Here is a 12,607-nt window from a genome sequence, read left to right as displayed (position 1 = left end):
GCGCTCAAACGAACGGGGACTCCCGAATTAATGGGTGCCGACATTCAAGAGAGGGGCTTACCTGCCGTCAGTATAGTAAGTTTTCTTGGAGGAAATAGATTTAAAGACAGAGAAGCCTGAAGCGCTCTTTCAATAAATGTGCGTTATATGTTTGAAACGTCACGTCTCGCACAGATGGGGAATGTGTGATTTGTGGAGCAGTTTGGGAAGATGGAATGTAGATTGTTTTCATATTGTAGACGTATCAAAATGTTGCGGGAACGTATAGGGACCGCGATTAGTTAGTGAATGTTTGACTATAACTTATACGTACAGTTTTGCTTAAATCACTGCAAGTAACAGTTGTTGCTTGTTCTCGAGCTTCGGCTTCGAGATCATGTAACAACCAGCCAGAAAGTTACGACAAAAAATACTCAAGAAAACAAAATCTCTTGACGCCGGCATCATGACGAAATTGAGAATTACCCACAAAGCGGGGGGGGGGGGGAATAACAGCGTCAGTGCCGATTAGATAGCATTACGAGAAATGCGGCGGGGATTTTCATTCTCACATCGTCGCCCTGAGAAGATCCGGCCTGCACTCAAAGTGTGAGCTCCGAGTTCCCGGACCCGGTAATAAAGGTCGCGTCGCCGACAAGCTTTGAGAGACCTTCGCTTTGCGCTTCTATCTGAGGGCAATTAGTATAGCCACGATAACAATAATCCTGTTTGTTTTTTCTTACGTGCCCGCGTCTAGACAACTGCCTTATAAGCCGCTGGTACCACCCTTCTCCAGTCATAAGGATTTTGCATCCGCCAACGGGTCCAGAAGACAGAGTCTAGAGGTAAGTTCAGCTCGCCTGCCTTTTTTTTTTTTTCACCCTCGTTAGAATAAGCGTGCATAAAAAAAACGAAGTTCGATGGTTCCGACGGGTGGCTTTGCAGTTATCGTATGAAATCCCAGAAAGCGCAGTATAGATGCCGGAGTGTTCATTTTTAACTTGTGACACGTTCAGTCCTGTCTCCAAAGTCATCACAACACTTCGTTCGCACATTTCCTTTGGCTTCGTGCCTTCTCTCTCTCCGTTTGACCTAAACCGGCTCATTGTCGGTTACCGTTCGTTCTTAAACAGCGAATTGAGTCTAAATAGCTTTAGGAATTTAGGAATTGCTTTGCTTTCGATATGTCAAAGGCGCACGACGAGCACGACGTCCTGAAAATTTAAAGCTGCAGCTTTTGCTACAACGGTTCAGCGAAGCCACCTTTATGCGGTTCCTTAGCGTAAAACAGCCGACTGTGTAGTCTACTCAGTTCGCTCGGAGGCAAAACTACACTTATATTGTGAAGGCTACATTATTTGTCTACAGCAAGACGCATCCTGAACGCATGAACTATTGTTGCTGAGAAGGGCTTCAAACAACTGTCACGTTAGGATGACAAAATACAGGGGAGGGATACTGCTCTCCGTTTAGAGCGTTGTGCTTCAATTAGTCAAGTTCTGATGTGGTTATTAAGCCATCAGAACTATACAGTTGTGCGCTTATACGCCTAAAAATATAATTTCTCGTTTTTAGTTTATCTAACGTTCATCGTTGCCCTGACATATGAAACAGTCCAAACAAGCGAGAAGTTCACGGGAAGATGGAGAGTTGAAGTGAACAATAGTAGTAGAACAAGGAATGCCACTGACGCCAACGCTTCGACAAGATGACTTGTCTTCATCAGGGCATCAACTGCCTTCCTTAGCAGCGTTTTTATGCACACGTAGCTTACCCTCTCCCACCCTCCATGGAAGAGGAGGAGTAGAACGAGCCTGTGCGTTATAAGGTGAGGTAGCTGAAGACAAAGTGCTCAAGACAAACAACTTGTCGTTTTTAGGTTATCTGAGGGTTAGTCTTAATCTGACCATACAACACTCTGCTGCCACTCTGTCTGTTAAGTGGCCCTCCCGTGGAACGTTCATGCCAATTAGAAGGGAGGCAATTAGAACAGGGACGAAGGGCCGTAATAAGGCAGACAAACAAGGATGCAATGAAGGAAATGTTTTACTACAGGTCAGGGCAAGAACGCCACAACAGAGTGTATCAGCGCTGCCGGGATAAGTCGCTCTTGCCGAGTTGTTTTTCTTACTAGGGTTCACGTTTATCGTTAGGTCTCCGCTACGAAGGGGGTATATTCCCTTTCTTTTAGCTTCTAATTAAGCTTGTAAACCGGTTAGGTTTAGCAGAGTCTTCGCTATTCGAAATAGACGAAATAAAAGGGGGTTTTGACGCCGTATTGAACCTCCTGCACAAGTCCCCATGACATCAAACACTTTGATAGCGTCTGCTCGCGATAATTGTTTATCGATATAAAGGCAATACGTGGTGAACCTTAAATAACTCAGACTCAACTTTGCGAGCTATGAGGATTTTCTCTGTGCAAGAACCACTCAGCCACGGCGCAATACATCAATATCCATCACGCCCCGCTGGCTCATTGTCCTGCAATTTGGCGCCAGGTTTCAAAGTGCCAATTTGTCCTTCATTTTATTTTCATTACTCTTTTTTTTTCAAGATAAGCCTAAGTATACCTTTGAAAGAATACATTGCTAGTTTGAACGTTTTCATTAATTGATTCATTCATTGGTTATCCCCTATACGAAATTATTCTGTAAGGGGTCAAGTAGGAAAGCCGGTTCTCGAAGATGCTTTGGTCCTCCTCTTTGGCGATGGCAGCGACAGCACAGTTAATGCTTTCACTGTGCTTTTTAAACCTGCAGCTGTTTGAAAAGAGCCCGCTATTTCTCCTACTATTTGTTCACTAACGACCGCCCTTACCACCATTGCAGAAACCCGCAACCGAGCCGACGACGACAGGCAATATGGTCAACTCAAAGGTCAGCCGGTTGGTAACGCTAGGGGTCGTCGTCATGGTCGTGGTGGCCGCGGTCATCCCGGTGGTCCAGGGCAAAGGCGGCAAGGCCGGCAAGGCCGGTAAAGCCGGTAAGGGCGGCAAGGCCGGCAAGGGGCCAGGCAGCGGCTCTGGTTCCTTCGGGACGCCGCCTCCCCCCAGCGAGGACTGCGTCGGCGTCGAGGAGGGCCCGGGCGGTGGAGCATCCCTGGTTGCTGACCCGAACGACTGCACCAAGTACTCCGTGTGCGCGGGAATGTTCAGCCTGAAGCTCACCTGCCCCCCCGAGCAGCACTTCAGCGTGGCCGACAACAGGTGCACGGCCCCGGAGCAGGCTGGGTGTGACCCCGGTATGTGCGATAACCTGCAATGATGAGACGCGACAGAAATAGATTACTGTGGAAACCGTCAATTGCGTACGGTTATTAAAGATATCGTATCGTTGCAAAGTCGTTAATGCTTAATTACCATCCACGCTAAATTAGTCGATCGCGCTTATCAAAGCAGAGTAAGCTACCTATACGGGTGAGTCGGCAGATATTCATAGAATGAAAAAAGAAAGCATAGGAAGAAATTGGCATAAAAGAGAGAGAAGAATACAAGAAAGCGGACAAGCTGTCTTTCTTATAGAATCCTCTCTACGCGCCTTTTACTTCTTTTATTTATTTCTTCTTTTCACCATCTTTATGAACGATCATCAAAAGCGAGCACCTTACGGTTAACGTGGTGCGCAACCAAATACGTGATGGTGAGAGCAAAATCGGGTAACTGATACTTGTAACATTAAGAAAAAGGGTTGGAGCTGGGCAGATCGGGTGATCTGCACAAGTAAACAGTGAGCTTTTAGGGGTGCCCAATGAAGTAAAACAGAGTCGGCGGCGGTAGATAATCAAATAGTATCATGAGATTAGGAATTTATAACGCGCAGAGTAAAGCCTGTGCGAGCGGGACGTATGTGAATGAAAATCGCATAAGGTTAGCTCTCGTCGTGCAGCAGATGTAAACTTACGATGATGAACGCAATGTGTTGATAAGCTTAAGCTGCATTTAAATTTTCGTACCGACACTGGGTGCAGGAGATGTCGACAAATAGTTTACGTTTCTGACGCTAGAAAACGATGTAAGATTGAAAGAGCCGCGCGGAAGCAACACTCAAATCCACAGCGCACACCTTTGGTGTTTCCCCTCACGAAAACTGGCCCAGGCTAATTATTTCTGGAAATAATAATAGTCAACAACTTTTTTTATCATCTATTCATATTCTTGCGCTTTTTGACTAAACCATTGCCCATGAGTAAGGTACGACAAGAAGGACAACTCTATAGCGGGTACCCCGTAGTCTTTAATATGTTTATAGACAATATATATACTACCTGAATTTATCTTCACCAGGACACCGCGTTGCTTGACTCGGCGAACCTTTTTCATTACCTCTGTCTTTTTATTCAGCCTTTGCAGCTGCACCGGCTGATGCAACGGAAGCTGCCGCTCAGGCCGAAGCTGCTGAAGCAGCCGTCGACGTGGAGGCGGAGCCAGAAGCTGAAGTCGCTGACGCCGCTGAAGCAGTTGCTGAGGAAGTCGACAACGTAGTTTAACTATCAGCTACTCTGCATGCATCGTTGCCCTGCGGAAGTGGACACAGGCTATCGCATTACGTCTGATTACAAGCAGCTCCACAAAAAAAATAATTAAGTAAACGAAGATGACTATGTGGGCAAGCATTTAGGACGGCGGCATCGAGGACTGCTCTGGTGAAGCTGGTTTCAACCCTCGAAGGAACTTCAGTTATTAAATAAACAAAAAAAGATACTTTGCAAGTTCATTTCCGTTGTACCTCCTGAATGATCGAATGACCTCGCCATTACATTATGGTCCGCGCGAACTTTTTGTTGATTATGAAAGCGGTCGGCCATTTTCAAGTTCGTTACTATACCCTTCAGGTATAAGCCACGTGACAATGAGCAGTTGACGTATCACGTCTGTCCTTTTGGGAATTCCCGGTTTAACGACTCTCAGTTCTATGACGAAAAATAAAGCATCGCCTATGTTGTAGAACTTGCAGTGGCCGTTACGTCGACGTCGCTTGGCAGGTAAGTTATCGGAGGTGTAGATAGCATATCAAGATAACGTCGATAATAAGAGAATCTAAACTGATCGAATGCTCTCACGTGGATATCGAAATGTTTTCGTCTAAGCATTGCAGGCAATAATTTAAAGTGTAACGTGCAGTACATCCACAGACACTGCAGAACACCGATATCATGTTTTTTTTTTAAATTGAAAGCCTAAAGTAGACGAACGCTTGATTTTAGGCACAACGACCCTTATTTCCTATGCATTATCCAGCGAGCCACATGACGACACTACTGTGAGAGTCGAAGCTACCAGAGGCGCGACACCAAATGCGTTATAAAATGCACGGTTATTTTAATTCTGTCTTCTAGGTTATATAGCTAAAGGATGTGTTTAGCTTCTCATTAGCTCACTCTCATTCATAGTACGCCAAACATCGCAGAATTATCCGCCATTAGGCGCGAGTGGCAACCCCGACTTCCTTCACTGCGCTCTTTCAAAATAAAAATAAAATGATACGCTGCATTCCAAAGTGAGTGCTTGGTTGCGTGCAGAAAAAAAAACAGCTAACCTATGAATGGGTTTGTCCCGATTCCTATGTTTCCCGCGGATTTGCCGAAACTTCACTCACAGCCCTTGTTTTTAATATCGAGATTAAAGACTCATCGTCATTACTTCCCATCTCTTGGTTGTTGTAGCAGAGGTAATTGAACGCCAGTTCATTTGTTCCTTTAGTTTTCTTTGTCTATGGCCAGAGTGGTACCACGTGAAGATCACTGGATTTCAAAAACTTCTGAATAAAAAGTTAAGTTGGCAGTTGTAAGTACGACAAACGAGTACAGCGTTATATTCAGATGATTGAAGATAGGTATGGGGGGGGGGGGAAGGTTTGCCTTTTTTCCTCAAAGCACTTTTTGAGCCTAATGCCTGCTCCACCGGGCTATCGAGCCACCGAACGTCTCAAGAATAAGTATTATCGCATAAAACTAACCCTTTAATTTTTGTTTCCGAAGACATTGTCAGTGAGAACATCAGCGTCTCATCCGTGTAACAATGTATCTTTAGCACTATTCTCTGAAAGCGTGAAGGAATACAAAGTTGGATGTGTTTCTTTCAAATCCGTGGATGTGTAACGTCTTTGGCTACCAAACGCTATGAATTGAAATTCGCGCTAGTTGGTCGTGATTCATCTGAAAATAATTCATCACTCTCCGAGTGTGCTACTCGGGCGTCCTTGTCGTCCATCTTCGCGCTCAAAAAACATATTAGAAGATGAAGCGTTGAAAGCTATATGCCTATAGGCTTTTTCCCTATAGGCTTTTTTATTTACTCATACTGTTGGCCTGTTGGCCGTTACAGGGTGGGTTAAAAGCAGCACTTCCACAATTAGTACAATACATGAATATTCCAATAATACATATACCACAACATAAAACAACAAGTCAATAGCAGTGTTTTGGCAATTAGTACAGTACATGAATAACGCAGTACATAAATAGGTGAACATAAGCGAATAAAAAAGATACGTAAGCGAAATATTCTGCAGATACTCCGATCAATAATACGACTATAAATGTAGTGTTAACAAACGAGCTCATACACACACACCTGCCCACCAAAAAGAAGAAGAAGAAGAAGCGGTGAGCGCGTATACGTGTGTGTATCTTTCAATGTAGCTTTAAGTTTTTCTCTTTCTTCTGCACTGATGCTTTCTCGCGTTGACACCGGTAATTCATTCCATTCTTTAATGGTTCTTGGGAAGAAGGAAAACGCGTAAGCGTTAATGTGCATCTGAAGTATTTGAAAAATATTATATTTGCTTTTCCCTAGCGTTCTACCTTGTCGTGCTATCAAATACTGTTCACTATTGATGTTGAATGTGTTTTTAGTGAGAAGAAAAAAAGAACTTTAACCTAGCTATGCGCCTGCATTCAGCGAGTGTAGGCAAGTTCACCAAACCGAGCATTTCGGAGACAGAACCTGTGCGAGAGCAACGTGATAGAATAAACCTTGCTGCTCGACCGTTTAACACTTTCCAGTCTCTCAATTAACCCTGACTGATAAGGGTCCCATATTATGCTGGCATATTCTAGCGTGGGTCGAACGTACGTTAAATAAGCTCTTAGTTTTACTGACTGTGAGGCTAACTACAGTTTACGTCGCAAGAACCAAAGCTTCTTTTCCGCAGTTTCGCATATTTTTATAACATGGTTCGACCAGCTTAAATTCTTGGATATATCTATGCCTAAGTATTTCAGCACGTCAACCGTGGAAAGCACCGAAGGATTCCTTGTCGTAATTAAAATCGAAAATATGATTTAGTTTATTCGTTATCCGCAATACAACAGTTCTACTCTCATTCTTTTTCATTTTCCATCTGTCACACAATTTTTCTATAGCCCTAAGAGCGTCACTGAGTAATTGCTGATCTTCCGTGCTATTGATTTCTTTGTATATTAAGAAATCATGGGCGAAAAGTCGCACCGTGATACCTTCGTCAATGGCAGAGGAAATGTCATTAATATATACTAAATATAGTACAGGACCTTGCACAGACCCCTGTGGGACACCAGACGTCACGTTCAACGGCTTAGATTTAATGTGTTCCACTTCTACTTGTTGGGTTCTGCCGCGGAGGTACGTGGTTATCCATTTTACTATTTCCGCCTTTATTCCCATATCAGTCAGTTTCACAATCAATTCTGCATGTAGCACTCAATCAATTCTGCATGTAGCACTCTGTCGAATGCATTCGACAGACCAAGACAGATGGCATCTATCTGTTTCTTATTTTTTGATGTGCTGGCAAAGTCATGGATTGTTTCAAGAAGCTGTGTTGTTGCGGAAAGGCGCTGCCGCAATCCGTGTTGGTTGGCAAAGAATGAGTTAACATTTTCGATGTGCGTGTAAATTGACTTGGCTACAACATGTTCTAGGAGCTTGCAGCAAACGTAGGTCACCTATATTGGACGATAATTTCCAATTATCTGTCTATCTCCAGATTTGTGCACAGGTATAACCTTTGACGTAAGCCAGTCATCAGGGACTCGGACTTCCGCAAGTGACGCGTCAAACATAATTTTTAAGTAATGCGCAACCCATTCCGCACACCTGCGCAGAAATGCGTTCAGTATGTCATCGGGGCCTATCGATTTTTTGACGTCAATGTTTAGTAGAACTACAATTCCCTCATATGAGACCTCAACGGCTGGCGTCTCTTCCAAGTGAAGCGATGGAGAGAGTATGAATTCAGTACTGGATTGTGACGGAACAGAGAACCCTGACTGAAAGAACTCGTTGTAAGAAGAAGCAATCACTGCAGGATCAGTAACTACAGTGTTATCAACTACAATGTTGTGTGACTCGTTGTCCTTTTTCGACATGTGACGCCAAAATTTATCGGGAGACGACCTCGTGAAATCTGTAAATGTTTCTATGTAATATCTACTTTTGGCTGCAGTAATCATAGAACGTAGTTGTGCAGACAACTCAGTATTCTTGCGGGGTCTTTTGTTACTTTCCGTCTCTAGCGGCTTATTCTACGTTTTAGTTGGATGATTTCCCTATTAACCCAAGGGTTCCGTTTAGTTTTCCTTCTTTTACAAACCGGCACGAATTTGCTAACACAATGGAAAATAATAATCTCTAACGATTCCCACATGGCATCGATATCACTTTGAGAATCAAAATTGTCCAGTGCAAATGACAAGTAGTCAATGATACTTGTGTCATCAGCATCGAAAAAAATAAAAACATATGTAACCGCCTCTTTACGTTTTGACATTGCTTCGTTGTGTGCTATCTGAACGAAGACAACTTCATGGTCGGAGATACCCTCCTCAACCGACACTTCAAACTGGTCAAAGCGCCCGTCAAGGAACACCAGATCCAGGATAGACGGACCTTCCCCTGGCTTTTGCGTGTTTTGACGAACAACTTGTGAAAGGTCATGGGTGAATGCAATGTCAAGGAGCAAATCACAGTGTGCCTCTTCCCTCGACTCTGTTGCGAATGGGTCCCAGCTAAGTGCAGCAGGTAAATTGAAGTCACCGGTTAGGAGTAGACGGCAGTTGCGCGTTTTGTTTGTTTCTAAGTAACTCTGTATCGACTCTAAGAATGAAAGAGGTGAGTTTGGTGGTCGGTCAACTGTACCGAGAAGGACTCGTGACGTTGAAATATTCATTTCACACCAAAGACTTTCGTGTCCTGGGATACCGCTTAATGTTTTGAATTCAATATTTTCTTTCATTATTACTGCAAAGCCGCCTCCTCGAGACTGTCGATCCCGACGTACTATCTTGTATCCGGGAGGTATTATCTCATTATCTTGAGTCTCTGAACGCAACCATGTCTCTATGATCGTAACAACCTACCCCCCCCCCCCCCACACACACACATCCGGATCATAATTGACTAAAATGTACTCTAAGCCTGCAGTCTTATTCACGATACTTCTAGGCTTTAAAGTTAAGTAGACGAAATTCATGATGCCCTTTCTGTTTCGGTCAGTCCTCGCTTACTGCTGATAGAGTACTCTTACCACGCCTGACCTTGACTCGACGGTTCTTTTCGTCGTCCCAACTGTACACATCACCATCGATGAAGTCTAACATAGTCAAGACGCACGCGCTGTCCTTGTTTTCGTTTATCCTGCACTGATTTCCAGAGAAGCTTGCGTTTGGTAACTGTTTCCTTGCTGTAGTTATCAGCAATATATATACGAGTTCCCTTTAGTTTTTCACAGTTTTTGTATACTTTCGACTTTTCTCTGGAATTGTAAAAATTTAGTATAACAGGTCGTGGCTGTTTGTTCTGCCGTTTCCCGATCCTATGTATTCGTTCAACTGTGTGCAGAGTTTGTCAGCTGTTTGTCAAATAAATCGGTAAGCACTTTAGTAGATAGCTCTTCTGTTGTTTCTTTTTCGCCCTCCGGAATTACGAAAACCATGACGTTCTTTCTTCTGCTTCTGCCTTCCAATGACACAAGCATATCGTCCAGCGTTTTTACAGACGCGTTCAGGGTTTTGTTTTTCTTATTCAACTCAGCTATCACTTTCGCTTGGCCCCTGACAACCTGCGCCGTCTTCTCAACTTGTTTTATTCTCTCGCTCAAGGCGGCTAAATCCGTTTTGATGGCTTGCTGCCCGTCAAGCAGTTCTTTCAACAGCGCTGCCGTGTTAGGACTTGGATTCGTCTCAATGTCACCAGATAACAACTGACACAGAGAAGCGAATGACAAATAAAGCACTTTTGGGCACGGCAGCACAACAATGAAGCGATTATCATTCTTGTAACCATAATACGAATAGAAACCAACCTTTTCAAGGAACAGCAGACGAGTTACAGGTGACATGGCATTTGCGGTGCCACCGTGCCCACTGATGCAGGCTGCTGAATCAGCTGCCTTTATAGGACAGGACGAAGTTACCATGATGCTCCCGTAGTATCTGGTGCCGAGGGTGTCGCTCACAGGCACTTCCCAGTTGAGGACCGCCATATCAGGAACGCGTCCAGCGATACACGTGTTGTATGCATTCTCATGGCAAGATGGGCAGATCAACAGCACCTGTTCAAGGAACAGAAGACGAGTTACAGGTGACATGGCTTCTGCGGTGCCACCATGCCCACCCTGACTTCGGCTTTGCTCTATGTTGGCTTCGTATAGTCACTAAAAATCAAGCCACTGGTTCTCGTTCTCACTCAACGCATAACAGCCTTTACCCGACAGCCTTGGTGCCTTAAAAAAGTCACACGGGATTTGACTGGCCAGTTGCCCGTCGCCAAAATTAAGTAGTTAGCGCGTGACATCTACGAATTTCTTTAGTTAGTTAATTAATTAGTTAGTCTGTTTGTTTGTCTGTTTGTTTGCATTAGAAATATTCGCAACGAGCACAGTATGTCTGTGGCTTCCACACAACGCTCAATTGTTAAGGCAATGAAGGATGGTCACCGGTAACGTGTAGCGTTTCAACTACGCGTATCTATAGTAGTTTGCATTCAAACGTAGGGTAGTCGCTTGCAATTAAACAAACAAACGTAAAAAATATATATATAAAATAAATCTCATTCGTCATAGCCTGACGGATGCACTGTAGGAAATAACTTTGTCATGTTCACAAGCATTTCAAAAATACTTCACAGGTGGCCACTTGAAACAAGAGAAGAAAAGGAGAAAATTTGAGTTTTCGCACAATCATGACTGAAGACACGACAGTCGCGGAACAAGTAGCGATAGCATTGGCTTTAAGGAATAATAAGTGGACGCGAATTTACAGTGACTCTAAGATGGCTATTAGACACTTTGCCAAAAGTTTGTAACCAGAATGGCTGCCCAGCTGATTGGACAGCCAAGGGAGCGAAATCTGCTGGTTTCCTGTACACATGGGGTCTGTCGATCCATCTCGGAAGAATTTAACGAGATGGCTAACGCAGCTGCACGAGGACTTACTATCCGTGCACTACGCAACCAGGACCATAATAATACACAGGAGGAAAACAGGGACCAATTAATTATTCATAATCAAACCACGAAGAATTACTACACGAACAGAAGGAAATTCCTAGTGCCACACGCTAAGCTCAACAGAGCTCAAGCGGTGACTCTTTGATTGTTACAGACAAGAACCTACCCGAGTCCAAACTTTATTAACAAGCCCTATTCAGAAAGAGATGTACCAATCAATCGCGAGATGTGTAATGACATCATTACTCTGGATCACATGCTTTGGTAGCGTCTTGTGTCGTTCACAGACTGTGACAACGAAAGAGACTGGTGGCGACGAGTCCTTCACAGTGGAGTTCCTTTAGGTCAAGTACAGGCCGTCCAGAAGGCCCACGATACTTGCTGTCCTGACGTGGGAGCCGCCTGCCTCATCCTAAGGGTTGATCTTTAGTACCTGAATAAAGTTCATCATACCATACCATATGAAATGCCACGCGGAAAATGTGGCACATCCAATATACACATGCAAACACGAGATCACACTTGAGCAACCTTCAAAAGAAGAGACAACTGGCTGCGGTTTGGCCGCCATGGGCTCGAGCGGCGCTACCTAACACTCCCAAACGTTGATTGTAAATTCAGCCCCATAAATATCCAATTAAGAGGGCGGAGGGAAGGCAGTCGTCCTAACTCAATCGGTAGACCACAACATGTGGCCTGCGGTCGTTGTGGTCATGGTGGCCACATGGTGGCAAATTATGTTCTCCGATTTTGTCCTCCCTTTCCTTCATTACGAATATAATGTTAACCGCAAATATGACTCTCATTGATAAGTATTTCCGCAGTTGAATAAAAAATCTTCATTTCGCTGATGTTTTCCTTTGCTTCATTGTCTGTTGTGCTCAAATGATTCTCACTAAATATTGAGCCTCTCACCTCGTCATAACCCTCGCGTACAGAAACGGCAATGTTTCTTGCTCTTAGTAAACCCACAGCGTCAACAACGAGAACTCGGAGCTTTGGTGTACCTGCCCTAACCCGTTCGGCGCATGCTTTTATAGAGTCTCAAATCGCATGGCACAACTATACGGCTTCCTTACCCGTGCGTTCTAAAGCCTTTTGTTTGCCTCTCGCCGCAGTCTGTCGCCGCGTTATCTCGTTTACCTAAATGCAAACGTTGGTGGGCAGGAAAAAAGGGAAGAGAGGCCGAAGGCATGTGG

At 44.2% G+C, this 12,607-nt stretch overlaps 1 protein-coding gene across 1 annotated transcript; it reads left to right on the top strand.

Annotated features, from left to right (window-relative positions):
- The first annotated feature begins 736 nt into the window (after nt 1-736).
- On the top strand, nt 737-4,696 carry LOC142575611 (uncharacterized). The gene is made up of 3 exons (XM_075685104.1): nt 737-824; nt 2,811-3,222; nt 4,322-4,696. Exons 2-3 carry the CDS (start codon nt 2,844-2,846, stop codon nt 4,465-4,467), a joined length of 525 nt encoding a protein of 174 aa, XP_075541219.1. The 5' UTR covers nt 737-824; nt 2,811-2,843; the 3' UTR covers nt 4,468-4,696.
- The last annotated feature ends 7,911 nt before the right edge of the window (nt 4,697-12,607 follow it).

The sequence above is a fragment of the Dermacentor variabilis genome, chromosome 3, assembly GCF_050947875.1.
Source record: "Dermacentor variabilis isolate Ectoservices chromosome 3, ASM5094787v1, whole genome shotgun sequence".
In the NCBI taxonomy this organism is placed as follows: Eukaryota; Metazoa; Arthropoda; class Arachnida; order Ixodida; family Ixodidae; genus Dermacentor; species Dermacentor variabilis.
This window is presented reverse-complemented; position numbering and strand designations above follow the sequence as displayed.

Bases quoted from the DNA above. Each gene is read 5' to 3' on its own strand.
- LOC142575611 (XM_075685104.1), top strand. From the start codon at position 2,844: ATGGTCAACTCAAAGGTCAGCCGGTTGGTAACGCTAGGGGTCGTCGTC. The intron at 3,223-4,321 runs GTATGTGCGATA...CTTTTTATTCAG, and splicing joins GCAGGCTGGGTGTGACCCCG to CCTTTGCAGCTGCACCGGCT.